We start from the raw sequence: 14,869 nt of genomic DNA, 5'->3' as shown, positions 1-14,869 counted from the left end.
TCCACCAGGGGGCGACTCCTCTGCTTGTATAGAAGTCTATGAGAAAATGACTCTACTTAAATGTTGTTTTGTACTTTCACGATGTTAAATATTTTAGCCAACATCAGTCCTGAATAACAACTTCCAAATCTTAATAAATCTTTTCAGAATAAAACGGTTTCCAAGAATTTCCTTCAGGATTAATAAAGTTCTTATCTTATGTTAAACGACGGAAACACAATGTTTTTTTTCTTTACAGTAAAAACTAGGAGGGATTTAAATAAAACTCTGTCTTGAATATGTCAATAATTAGCAACAACATTGATCGTGATGCATTGCATTAATACTTAATACAGCAGTGATGCCCCTAGTGGACACCAGGAGAAGAGCATGAGATAACGGCTGTAGAGTGAAAGCCTGATAAGAAAGAATGCATGAATTAATGCTGTTACATTTGTGGGATAATTAAGTTTATTAAAGGAGCTGAGGTATTCATTATTCATCAACACAAAGGCAAAACAATGTTAAGTTATTAAACTCTAATATAATCAATAGTTCTGATGGAGAGGACAAAATGAGAGCACACTCAAACTATCCGGCAGCTTTTATTCTGGAGGTGGGACAGCAGACAGGTGTGTGACCTTTGACCCTGATCCTACAGGGTTCTGTTCAGTAGATCGGCAACAAGGAGACGATGTGGAGCAATAAATTAAAAACCCCAAAAGAACTCGTCAGGTAAAAAAAACAAACGAAACAAAAATGAACGTCGGCCTCGGCAACAAAAAACAGATTCAAATAAGAAGAATAAAAACAAACAATCTGTTAGAAAACTCGAGTGCGTTTTTAGTTTTTGGTTTGTTTCTTCCTCACTGTGCTTCTGTGACCACACACACACACACACACACACACACACACACACACACACACACACACACACACACACACACACACACACACACACACACACACACACACACACACACACACACACACACTGTACACTGAACAGATCAAACCTCCAGTATTTACACTCGTATTTATAGTCTCTCTCTCTCTCTCTGCAGGGCTGCAGCTTTAAGAGCTTTAAGCCCCGCCTCTCGTCGTCCCTCTCGTCCAATCAGCAGCTGCTGTTCTTGAACTCCCCGTTCTCAGTGATGGACAGTTTGGTGGGGTTGCTGGGTGACAGGCCGTTGCGGAGGTTGGGCGTGCTGTAGCGCTCCTTCACCTGCGTCAGCGCCGCCATCAGCCGCGAGTTCGCCGCGTCCAGGGAGACGATCCGCCTCTCCTGATTGGATAGAAACAAAGGGGGAGGGGCAGGAAGTCAGACAGACCTTAATTAAGCCTTAACTAACCCTTAATTATCCCTTAATTAAGCCTTAATTAACCCTTAATTATCACTTAATTAAGCCTTAATCAACCCTTAATTAACTCTTAATTGACTCTTAATTAACCCTTAATTAACCCTTAATTATCCCTTAATTAACCCTTAATTAACCCTTAATTAACTCTTTATTAACCCTTAATTAACCGTTTATTACCCATTTATTAACCGTTTATTAACCTTTTATTAACCCTTAATTAACCTTTAATAAAGCCTTTATTAACCCCTTATTAAGCCTTTATTAACCTTTAATTAACCCTTTAACTCTTAATTAACCTTTAAGCAACCCTTTTTTAACCCTTTATTGACCCTTAATTAACCCTTAATTGACTCTTAATTAACCCTTTAATAAACCTTTAATTAACCCTTAATAAAGCCTTTATTAACCCCTTATTAACCTTTAATTAACCCTTTATTGACCCTTTTTTTAACCCTTTATTAACCTTCAATTAACCCTTTAACTCTTAATTAACCCTTAATTAACCTTTAATTAACCCTTTTTTTAACCCTTAATTAACCCTTAAAGACACTTTCATGTAAATATCTAACTCTGAAAGACAGATATCTTAATGTGTTCATCCATTTGAAAAAATTTAACTTTTCAAAGTTTATAAACACGATTTCAAAAGCTCTCGTTAGCAGATTAAATTTAGTAGATTAATTTTAATCAACACAATCATTTGAAAAATAAATGTTTCCTGGTTTACGTTTACATGTTGAGAGGGATTTTAAGAGATACTTATTCAAGTATTAAAAGCTTTATTAGTCATAAATATTATAAATAAGAGGCTAAATGAATACGTTGTAATATATGAAGGGGTTAACTCTTAAAATGTACAAAATAACAGCAGCTGATCTGAGATTAATTAATTGATTGTAGTTTATTCAGGGATTTTCTACCAGATAGTTTTAAAGCATTTCTACAAAGAAATAATAAAAAACATATTTATTCTTATTCAGTATTCAGGTATTTAATAGTATTTCAATAGATTTATAAATTAATGGATTATAAAAGATATTATAAATAGTTAAAAAGTAGTTGAATAATTCATAACTCTTAAATATATTAACTAAATGATCGCTTTACTGATCAGTTTACAAAATGATGAAACATTATTAAAGTTAAGGGATTTTTGGTTTGTTCCTGTTAAGTATTTAATTAATGGAATAAACAGTAATCAGGCTTTTTTACAGGATCTTTGACATGGATCAAGGAGACGAGTTCTTAAAGTATTACTTCCATGATTTAACTGGCGAAAACTCCTTAAAACTTAAACATCGTCCCTGAATTTATGTTTTACTTTAATTGAGAAATCAAGGCCCTTGTCAGGTATTAATGTATCAATTCATGTTATTTGAACTGTGCACATAGTTCATTAAAATGTCTTCAAATATCACATTCCATTAATAAAAAATATGTATATATATGTATATATATTATCCTTTAAAATGTTCACAAGACCTGTATTACAATGTTATAAATGATCAGATTTAGATCATTTTAAGGTGAAAATACAGGAATTCGTCTTCACAGAGATTAAAGTTGTGATGTGAAAATAAAACTGTGAACCACATCCAGGAAAACGTTTGAGGTCAACAGCAGAAAATATAGAAAATATAAAAAACAGCCCATAAAAACCAAAGAAAACAAAGAGAAAGTGAGGTCGAAGCTCTGCTGCAGTTTTTCAGCAGGAAGTCCAAACTCTGATCTTTGATCCACCTGCTCAGAAACTGTGACCATAAAGACCTGAGAGAACCCAGTCTGACAGGCCTCCTTCAGAAGAGAGTGAACTGGGAGCTCTGGGGGGAGTGGAGGGGGAGGGGTGAAGGGGGGGGCGGCAGCCAAACAGAATTAAAACCAGCTCAGAGCGCCAAACACCAAAACACCAGCAGAGTCCAGACGAGTCCATGTGAAGGAAATCCATCAGCAGAGAAACGACGACCTTTGACCTCCTACTGTGACACTGACCCCGTCACGAGGAGACAACGACGTCATAACTGATCTTACTTTTTATATCAACACTGACATCATGTGTTTACTGTTCAACTTCAGTTCATTCATGTTTTCAATCACAACTCAACACGTGTAAATACAGAGAATGTTCTAAAGGTGACTTCAATAATCAGAGCATTTCTATGGCCTCAAACAGCGCTCAGCATGGTGGCGCTGCTATCAGTGCAAACAACAGCTAACAGTGCAAACAACAGCTAACAGTGCAAACAACAGCTAACAGAGCAAACAACAGCTAACAGTGCAAACAACAGCTAACAGAGCAAACAACAGCTAACAGTGCAAACAACAGCTAACAGTGCAAACAACAGCTAACAGTGTTTATCTAAGGGGGAACTAAAGGGGGGGCGCTTCGTTTCCATGACGACGGCGTTATTATCTTTAATTGCCTAAGCTAACCAGTGGGGCACGCTCACATGCACTAAAGTGCACGCTCACATGCACTGACATGCACTAAAGTGCACGCCACATGCACTAAAGTGCACGCTCACATGCACTGACATGCACTAAACGGCATGCGGCCGGCCGCCTATGTGAACAAAGAGGAGAAGCTCTTATAACACACAGAGGGCTGTAGATGATAGTTATTGGTCAGATATTAATGATCTGAATGTTTAACCTTAAACAGGTTCATTCTTTGTCTTACTGTCTGCACTCTCACAAACCAGTTAATGTCACTGTGACAGGAACCCTTAAAAAGACCTTAATTAAAGCACTAAACTAACATCACCTCAACGACAATCATTCAAACATTGAAGTTAAAGTCTTTGATAAATCCAGTAACGATCAGTGTCCTAATCAATCAGAATAATCAGTGTCCAGTTTATGTCTGTGGGTCAAAACAGCCGTTCAACAGTTGACCCTCCAAAATAAAACAATAATCCTTCATGAAGGAGGATTTACAGGACTGTACCTAATAAACTGGCCACTGAGTGTAAATGGAACACAACAAAATCTACGCTATGCATGCTGGGTAATGAACATGGCATGCTCTGTGATTGGCTCCTCAGGTGTGTTGGCGGTTGGTTGTTTACAGCGTTTGTTTTTCTTTCTTTAAAAGTAGCATGGTGCGGTGGAGGGGGGGAGGGGGCGGGGCCACAGTCACTACTTGCCTGATTGGTTTATTTCACATCCGTTACTGACCTGAAATCAGTGGAGAGACGATGAGAGGCAGAGAACAAGAACTGAAAGTGAAGCTCTGCTGAAGGTTTGATCTCTCTGAGGACCTTACATCATTATTATTATTATGATTATTATTAAAGCTGCTGATCAGGAAGCCGTCTCACGTTTCAAAGTAAAGCTTCTCAGAACACTGATGGTCCCTACGTACAGGTGTGATGTCGTACCTGAGCGTCAATGATCTTCTGTTTGGCTTCAATCACCGCCTGCATCTCTGCGTGGTCCCGTTTAAGCTCCTCCTCCACCGCCATCAGCCTACACACACACACACACACACACACACACACACATAATGAGCTCTGATCTCTCCAACGTGACACACATATCTCTACAGAAAACTGATTTCATTTTTTTGGGACGGACCAAATGAGACTCAAATCGTCAGTTTATTGTTTTATATATAAACAGAAATATCTACATTTTATTCAAATAAATAATTGACAAAAATATGTTAAAACATGAGTAACAGGGTCATCGAAATGTTCCCAAATAGCATTAAATAAATGTCACAAAAACGTCATCAGAATTTTAACAAAAGACGTGAGATTGTGGGAACATTTACTATTTTTGGGTAAAACGTTGTTTGACATTTGGAAACATTTTAAAGACATTTAATGAACATTTTGACACGATTTTGGGAACATTTTGATGATATTTTAAGGACAATTTCAGAATATTGTCCAAAAAAGTAATCTTTTCCAAGTGGTGTAAAAATGTCATGAAAGTTTACCAGATATGTCGTCAAAATAACAACAAGATGTTCCAAAATGTTTCCTAAATAGTTCCCAAAATATCAGGTGGAAAAAACACTTCTGCATGATATTTTGGGAACTATTGAGGACAAAAGTGTCGGTAAAAGTAATGTTTTGATAATAGTTGTGTTTTGGTGTACCACATTAATGGTAGTACTAGCAGTATTAGCAGCAGTACTAGTAGCAGTATTCCCAGCAGTAGTCGTAGTATGTGTTGGTGTCTGCAGTGCTCGGGTGTGTTTGGTTTCCTGCCCTGTGCAGCCCTGAGGGGTGGAGTCTGTCCCTACCTGCAGATGATGCTCTTCATCTGGCTGTCCTTCTCCTCCTGCTGCCTCCTCAGTCGCTCCTCGCTGTCCTCCAGACGCTGTTTGTACTCCAGGAGCAGCTTCTGCATCTGCTGCTCCTGAGCCTGCAGCCGCCGCTCGTACTCCTCCAGACGGCGAGCAGACACCCGCAGACGCTCCTTCAGCCGCGAGATCTCCAGCTCATACTGGAGGAGGAGGAGGAGGAGGAGGAGGAGGGAGGAGGAGGAGGAGGAGGAGGAGGAGGAGGAGGAGGAGGAGGAGGAGGAGGAGGAGGAGGAGGAGGAGGAGGAGGAGGAGGAGGAGGAGGAGGAGGAGGAGGAGGAGGAAGAGGAGGAGGAGGAGGAGGACATGAACTGGTTACATAAATATATATTTCTGATTCTTTGTTGTTGTGATCCAGTTGAACTCTCTTAATTGACCTTTGACCTTTAACCTTTAACAGACAGAAGAGCTTCATGAACATCTGTACCTTCTCAGTGTTCTTGCCTCCCTCCTCCTCTTCCTGCTCCTCCTGCTCCTCCTCCTCCTCGTACTGGCCGTTGTTGAGCACCCAGGCTGCCGTCCTCTCCACTGGAGACATCGCCACCACCACCGCCACCGCCTCCACCGGAGACGCCACCTGAACGCAAAGCTGTGACATCATCAACAGGTAGTAACAGTTACAGCTGTTTGTGTCAAACATGAAGAACACGCTTCAATTCATGAAACTTTCACTCTGCTTTATAAGTTTCTTATTTCTGACCCTTTTCATATGATGGATGAAACGCCAAATGTGACACTTCCTGTGGCGGTGTATTTCTGCAGTACCTGCTGTGGCTGCTTGGTGGCGCTCCTGGGGGGCGGAGCCTCTCTCTCCACAGAGCAGGCGGCCTGTTGGCGGCTGGCGTGGCCGGGGGTCGGCGTGGGCTCCGTGTTGACGCTGCTGCCGCTGCGTAGCGAGGCGCTGAGAGGGAGGGAGCGCGGCGTCCTGGCCCCGCCCCTGCCCTGCTCTGCTGCTCCACCTTCACGATGTGGGCGGTGCCCGCCGTCGTGCTTTGACGGGGATGGCGACTGCCGTGGCGGTGCCGGGCGGGAGGTCGGGCGGAGCGTGTCGCCGCGGCGTGGAACACTCCTCGCTCTGCGCGCTCCGCCTGCCGCCCGACTCGTCCAGGCTGCTGTTGGACGGGCGCGACCTTTGACCCCCACCTGGCTGCCGAAGTCGTCGGAGTTGCTGTGGCTGTTGTGCGAGCTCTCGGTGCTCAGGTTCTCGGAGCTGGAGTCCTGGCGCAGCGAGTGGGCGGAGCGCGTGGACAGGCTGTGGGCGGGGTTACTCAGGTGGTACACGGGGTTCTGGAAGGACAGCGGCTGCAGGCTGCGCTGCTGGCTGAGCGACGGGTGCAGCGGACGCCTCGCCTGCGGCGCGCTCTGCGGCTGGCCGTCTCTGGGCGGGGCTCTGGCGTGGTGTGGCCCCGGCTGAGGGGTGAGCGGGTTGGAGTGGGCGTAGTTGAGCGGGGGCGGGGCGTGACCGACGGAGGCCTGGGAGCCCGCCCTGCTGAGGCGGGGCGGGGCCTCGTGGTGCTGCGGCGGCGGCCCCGCGGGGCCGTGGAGGCTCTGGGCGTCCTGCAGGTCCACCAGAGAGACGCTGCGACCGTTGGGCAGCAGGTGGTCTCGCTCCTCCGGGTCGGAGAAGCTGGTGCGGGTGGAGGGATGCTGCAGAGCCAGCAGGGGGCGCTGACCTCGAGCGTGAGCCTCCATCAGATCGCCGCCTGGAGACTGCAGGCTGCGAGCATCGCTGCGGCTACAGGAAGTGACACGGACACAGGAGTCAGACCCTTTGAACATCTCATTCACTGACTCTAAACAAGCTCTCTGATCCACACAGAGGACGTGAACTGGAGGTTACTACCACATAACATGTATATATATACATATAATATATATATGTATATATATACATATATATATTATATATGTATATATATACATATATATATTATATATGTATGTATATCAAACAGAAAGGAAGTGAAACCAGAGGCTGCTCTGAAGGAAGCAGTCTGAAGCGAGAGAATAATCAGCATAATATAAATATAAACTAAACTATTGGACGGATGGCCAGGAAATGTGAACAAATGTTCAGGATCTTTGTTTCCTCAATGATCCTCTGACTTTACATCAGGTCAAAGTTCATCCATCAGTTTGTTTTTCTTTATCAACAGGCCTGATGTCTATAGTTTAGTTAATATGGGCCACCGTGAGGCGTGAGTCAGAACAGCCTCTCCCCTCTCCTCTCTGCTCTGTGTTCAGCAGCAGTTCAGTCAAAGCTTCACAGATTTGTTGTCACATGACTGTTGGTCTCTGATGAATCAATCATGTCTTCATAGTTTCACTGAGGAGCTCAGAATTTAATGTTTTTTACAGAATCTGGTTAAAATAAAACGTTTATTTGAGGTGAGATGTAAAATGAGACATGTAGAATAAAATGTTTATGATGAAATATCACAATGTTAAGTGTTCATCACACATGGTGTGTTCAAGGACTGTTGGAAAGATGAAAACCTGACGATAATGAGCTTCTGGCTGATAAACGGTGTAGATTTGCTGATTGCTTAAAGAAAACAGGCTTTTTAAGTCATGTCTTTTTAACCCTAACTCTTATCACTCCGATCAACATGGATTTATTATTATTATTATTATTGTTGTTGTATTAATCTCTGCCGCTGATGAATGGAACTCTAGAGATCTGTCAGCTGATTGGTCACCTGTCGGTGGGGTCCTCAAAGATCCGCTGTAACCCTGACGACAGGCTGCCGCTGATGTTGTGTGCAGAGCTGTGGTCCTGGAAGCGTCTCAGCTGCTGCTGGACGGGCGTGGGAGCCGACAGGCAGCGAGAAATGTCTCCCAGAATCCTCGGCAGCGGACCCAGCTTCGCTACGGTGGCCTGCAGGAAGGAATTTTCACCCTGGAGTCGCCGTGTGTGTGTTTGTGTGTGTGTGTGTGTGTGTGTGTGTGTGTGTGTGTGGATGGTTTAATGGAAGCACCAGGATGCAGTGGTGGTTGTGTTGGGAGAGCGGTGGCAACAGAGAGAGTCGGCCAGACAGAAAGTGAACAGAAGGAGGGAGGAGGAGGGGGGGGGGGAGGAGGAAGGAAACAAACATGAGGGAAACTTAATGAAAACAAAAATTCAAACTAGAACGACATGCTTCTACTGAACAGAACCTCAACACTGCAGAGCCATGCTGAGACTGAGCTCCAACACAGGTGAGACACAGCACAGCTGGGGGGGGGGTGAGGAGGGGGGTTCAGGCCATGCTGTGAAGTTCAGCCACACAGGGTTAATGTGGTTAAATGAAGTGGAGTGATCTTTACTGCTGATGGTGACTCGTTACATCATCAAATACTAACATCACACACACACCATCACTGATCACCGATCAATAACTGAGCACTCAATAGACACACCAATCAGTCTGACTGATGTTTTGACTGTATCAAAGAATTGGACGTAACCTCTGGTTCTTTAAAGCTTCATGTGTTAAAGCTGCATTCTCTCTGCTGTCCATCAGGGGGCGACTCCTCTGGTTGTATAGAAGTCTATGAGAAAATGACTCTACTTCTCTCTTGATTGATTCCCTCAGTAAACATTGTAAACATGAGTTTATGGTCTCAATCTCTAGTTTCAAGTCTTCTTCAATACAGCATGATGTTCATTTAGTAAATGATGCTCCATTTAGAGTCAAACAGACCATAAAGCAGGGGATGCTTTAGGGCGGGGCTACACACTGATTGACAGGTCGACACCATGGTAACCAAGACAGAGGCTTGCAATGCATCTATAGCATAGAAATGTGTCATGTGTTTATTAGCACAGATTGTGTTTGTGGAGTCTTTCAGCTGTCTGGGATCCACAAATGCATGTTGCGTTTAAGTGCTGGGGGAAAACCTAAACACCCGAGTTGTCGTGGGGGATTTCAAAAAAGGAAAGTCGTTTATTTGTTGTTTTACTGACGCTTTCGTCGTTTCTCTCCAAACGGGAGTCATCAGTTAGCTTCAATCATCTCTCAGTCTTTCTCTAAAGGGAACAGCTGGTTTTAGTCCTAGTTTAATCGTTTTAAAAAGAATGAATATTAATAAAAACCTGTGTAAGTCATCACTGCACTCACACACACACACACGCACGCACACACATACGCACGCGGTACCTTGTCCAGCTGAGAGACGACCTCCCACAGCAGAGCGTGCAGGACGGACAGCTCGCGGCCGAGGTCGATGTAGCCCTCGAAGCCCGGCGTGTTGGACAGCGTCTCCGGGTTTGAGATCTCCGACAGGAAACGCATCATCCCCGCCCACTCGTGCTCCAGGAAGTCGTTCATGAAGGCCATGTACTCCTCTTTGTTTCCAAACCTGCGGACGACACATAAACATATTAAGCCGTGTGGATTCATTTGCAACATCCGACACACACGAACATCAGAGTGAGAAAAACACCACGTTTAAAAATAACCAACGATCTTACACCTCTCACAAACCGCTCTTTTTTTAATGTTTTCAGATATTTTTTAGATCTTCCTGAGAGGTCACATTTTCTGCTTGAACCTCTGGAACTCAGAGGATTAGACCTCACTGACAGCAGGAAGCATGGGATTCAACTCATCCGATTAAAATCACTTCACAGCGTCCAAAGTTGACCCGGATGTGACAAATGTCTCCAGTGATCTTACCTGAAAACAACACCAACATGACAACACCTACCTGGTGTTGTCATGTTGTCATCTCCAGATGAACTCCCACATGCATCCCATAATCTCCTGTTTTATGAAGCCTGTCATGTGGTTAGATCTAGTGCTCTGTCTCATTACACCCTCTTCTGTGCGTTCACACTGATTATTAACTGCTAATGACAAGATTTATTTACTAATAAAAATACAATCTTTTACTTCCTAATCATTTGAATTTGTGTGTTTTTATGCAAATCACCACTGTGGATGACTTATACAAAGTAAAAGGAAATAGTTGATGATGATGATAATAAATATTTGAGCATATTGGCCTTTTTGAAGTGAACTGAAGAGAGATGAACCGAGGGGAAACTTTATCTTATTAAATAAAACAGATGTTGACAAACTGCATCATTTGCAGTAGTAAATCGCAATATATTGCGATGTTTGATATGGCATGACTCAACTCAGCATAAAGCAATAATATCATATTGTGTTAAGTATCTTTATATCATATTGTGACTTAAGTACAGTGATAATAATGTATCGTGACTTAAGCATTATATAGTGACCTAGGTATTGTGATAATATTTGATTATGACTTAAGTATCATGACAATATGGTATCATGATAATGTCATATTGTGATAATATCGTATCGTGACTAAGGTATTGTAATAACATTGTATCGTGATAATGCCATGTCGTGATTACATTGTTTCGTCATAATATTGTATCCTGTCTTAAGTATTGTGATAATATCGAACCAGAACTTAGGTACCGTCATAATATTTTATCGTCATAACATCGTATCTTCAAAATATTGCTTTGTGGTAATATTGTATCATGACTTAAGCATCGTGATAATATTGTATTGTAACTAAAGTATCGTGATAATATCTGATTGTAACTAAATTATCGTGATAATATTGTTTCTTGAGTTAAGTATTGTGATAATATCATATCGTGATAATATATTGTGATAATATTGTATTTTGACTTAAGTAACTCAATAATATCATATCGTGATAATATTGTATTCTGACTTAAGTATCGTGATAATATTGTTCATTGATTTAAGTATCTTGATAATATATCGTGATAATATCGTGATAATATCATATCGTGATAATATCATATTGTGATAATATCATATCGTGATAATATCATATTGTGATAATATCATAATATCATATTGTGATAATATATCGTGATAATATCATATCGTGATAATACCATATCGTGATAATACCATATCGTGATAATATTGTATTCTGACCTAAGATTGTGATATCATATTGTGATAATACCATATCGTGATAATATCATATTGTGATAATTTAATATCGTGATAATATCATATCGTGATAATATCATATCGTGATAATATCATACCGTGATAATATCATATCGTGATAATATCATATTGTGATAATTTAATATCGTGATAATATCATATCGCGATAATACCATATCGTGATAATATATCGTGATAATATTGCATTCTGACTTAAGTATCGTGATAATATTGTTCATTGACTTAAGTATCTTGATAATATATCGTGATAATGTCATGATAATATATCGTGATAATATATCGTGATAATATCATAATATCATATTGTGATAATATCATATTGTGATAATATCATATTGTGATAATATATCGTGATAATATATCGTGATAATACCATATCGTGATAATATTGTATTCTGACCTAAGATTGTGATATCATATCGTGATAATATTATATCGTGATAATACCATATCGTGATAATATCATATTGTGATAATATCATATCGTGATAATACCATATTGTGCTAATACCATAATGTGATAATATTGTATTCTGACTTAAGTATCGTGATAATATATTGTGATAATATCAAAGCGGGACTTAAGTTTTGTGATCGCATCGTATCAGAGCGTTGGGCTGCTGGAGACACTCACTTGGTGAAGTTGGCGAGGTTCTGGATGACCTTAGCGATGAGCGTGAGCGTCCGGGACGTCCGGTCGTCTGGATATTCCTGCATCAGGTTGAAGAGCGATGGCGACATGATGGCGGGGCACAGGAAGCGCAGGAACAGCGAGGCGCTGATCAGACGCTTACTGATGTCCTGCTGATGGCCGCGGGCGACGCACTGCTGCTTCCACGACGCAAACACCTCCTTCAGCTCCCGAGGAAACACACTGTGAAGACAGGAAGGACTACAGGTGTGAATGTGAGCGTGTACTGGGACTACAGGTGTGAATGTGAGCGTGTACTGGGACTACAGGTGTGAATGTGAGCGTGTACTGGGACTACAGGTGTGAATGTGAGCGTGTACTGGGACTACAGGTGTGAATGTGAGCGTGTACTGGGACTACAGGTGTGAATGTGAGCGTGTACTGGGACCACAGTCGTACCAGTAGGAGTTGATGATCTTGCAGAAAGCCAGCTCGCAGCACATCTTCAGGTTACTCTGGTGTTCGGCCAGTTCACCACTGGAGCACCGACTGGGATCGACCTCACAGTTCTCATCCGACTCGTAGAGAGCTTTGATGAACTCACCTGGACACACACACACACACACACACACACACACACACACACACACACACACACACACACACACACACACACACACACACACACACACACACACACACACACACACACACACACACACACACACACACAGTGTTATTAATTGAATGAACTACTTCATATCTCCGTCTCCCGTTCATTAGTTTACAGACTTCCTGATTCTCTTGAACACTGAAGCAGTTTCTACACTTTGACAGCTCGTTAAGCTTTAACGAGACATGAAGCTCAGGTGAATATTTTGTTCAACGTCAGCTGAAAATACCGCAGCAGCTGAACATGAACAATAAGAACCGTCAAAATAAAATACCTCAATAGACGAGACCTGCAGAGGACACACAGCAGGAAGTTATTATACATCTTCAGATGTGAACCTATAAATAAATAGATTAATTAGGGCGGAGATATTTTAGTTTTTTTTTTTTAACTCTGTCTGACTGAAAATAGAGTTCTGAAGCTGAAGTGCTGCGTTCGTGATGACAGCAGGGCTCCTGGGGTCGGTGACAGTTTCTGATCTGTTTTTGTTGCGTCTCTGAAATGTTTCAGAACATTTAAAGTGAGCGGGATGACGATGAGGAGGAGGAGGATGAAGAAGATGATGCAGCAGAGTAAAGACACAATGTGCTCTAATTTAAGCCTTCAGCTCTCCACAAAAACAAGAGACTTCAAATCTGAGTCAGGATCGACGCCATGCAGCTGACAAGCCGCATGCAGATTTATCTGAAAATAAACATCACGTCATGTTTGAATGATTCTCTGGAGATAATTACACTAAAGCCAAGAACACTTTATTGATAAGGGTCACATATTCTAGGAAATCAATTATTCTTCATAAATGAACATTTAGTTCGTTAAAAGTTGTGTGCTGAGACTCACCGAGTGCGTCGTGCAGGTATTTCTGTCCCACCAGCTTCAGATATTCTTCGATGGCTTTGGTTGCCAGCGTGTTCTCTCTGAAGATCAGGACGTCGTGGTCGGCACAGCGGTCCACCTCCGACATCACCAGGTCCGTCAGGAAGTCCTGAACCAACGGGAGGAAGAGCAGACTGTGAGCAGAGCCACACAGTAAAGTCGTATCTTATCCACTAATACCGAGATATGAGAGGAGGCGGGGCCACCCTGTTGCTATGGATGACATCACAGATCGGTTGACAGGAGACAAGGAGGGACAATCGGACGAACGGATGAATTTCTGTTTAGTTTTTTCGCCGATATATTTGTGCATGTGTGCGACATGAACACACGTTATTAAAAGATCCGGGAGCACAACTGCACCAACATTAGTCAACTTCTCCAATATTATTTATGAAATGACGTAAACGATGCAACTCTTCAGCACCGATCGATCGGACAGCAACCACTACAGACGCAGTGTGGCGCTTCATCCACAGTGACGACATCACTGCTTTCTGAGAAGTTCAGATTTATTACATTATTATGTACAGTACCAGTCAAACGTTTGGACACACCTTCTCATTCAACTACTTTGAAGAATCTAAAATATAAAACATATTCTGGTTTGTTGAGCATTTGTTTGTTTACCACATAATTCCATATGTGTTCCTTCATAGTTTGGATGTCTTCAATATTAATCTACAATGTAGAACGAAATAAAAATAAAAATAAAAATAAAGACAAACCATTGAATGAGAAGGTGTGTCCAAACTTTTGACTGGTGCTGTACAGGTGGATTTATTGCAGCTGGGGCATCGTTTAATGTGCACCTCATGAACTATTGAACAAAATAGTGTATATAGAGTATTTTGTGAATTCAAATATTAATAAATTGATCACTGAATATCTTTAGCTACAAGCTTTGGGTAAAATCCCACCTGTCCACATACTTTTGGCCACAACAATGCCAAGGAAATATATTTTTAAATGCATCAAATGATATTTTAAAGGAACAGCGTTCTGGTTCTCTGGCTGATAGTTGGAAGAGAACATGGATCCCACTCTTGTGTCCGAACGGTAAATATG

The 14,869-nt window shown here is 41.9% G+C and overlaps 1 protein-coding gene across 2 annotated transcripts in view; it reads right to left on the bottom strand.

The window, feature by feature from the left end:
- Positions 1-568: 568 nt before the first annotated feature.
- The window catches only part of rasal2 (RAS protein activator like 2), a 62,819-nt gene continuing 48,518 nt past the window's right edge, over positions 569-14,869 (bottom strand). The window contains exons 9-18 of one of the 2 annotated variants that reach the window (XM_054596676.1): positions 13,766-13,910; positions 12,712-12,856; positions 12,256-12,495; positions 9,789-9,990; positions 8,349-8,548; positions 6,415-7,384; positions 6,077-6,226; positions 5,590-5,792; positions 4,718-4,805; positions 569-1,264 (exon numbers count right to left, since the gene is read on the bottom strand). In XM_054596676.1, coding sequence (XP_054452651.1) covers positions 1,097-1,264; positions 4,718-4,805; positions 5,590-5,792; positions 6,077-6,226; positions 6,415-7,384; positions 8,349-8,548; positions 9,789-9,990; positions 12,256-12,495; positions 12,712-12,856; positions 13,766-13,910 — 2,511 coding nt within the window. In that variant the 3' untranslated portion in view covers positions 569-1,096. The remainder of the gene's footprint in view (positions 1,265-4,717; positions 4,806-5,589; positions 5,793-6,076; positions 6,227-6,414; positions 7,385-8,348; positions 8,549-9,788; positions 9,991-12,255; positions 12,496-12,711; positions 12,857-13,765; positions 13,911-14,869) is intronic. The other variant, XM_054596675.1, reaches the window with a different exon arrangement.

The sequence above is a fragment of the Anoplopoma fimbria genome, chromosome 3 (assembly GCF_027596085.1).
Source record: "Anoplopoma fimbria isolate UVic2021 breed Golden Eagle Sablefish chromosome 3, Afim_UVic_2022, whole genome shotgun sequence".
Classification (NCBI taxonomy): Eukaryota; Metazoa; Chordata; class Actinopteri; order Perciformes; family Anoplopomatidae; genus Anoplopoma; species Anoplopoma fimbria.
This window is presented reverse-complemented; position numbering and strand designations above follow the sequence as displayed.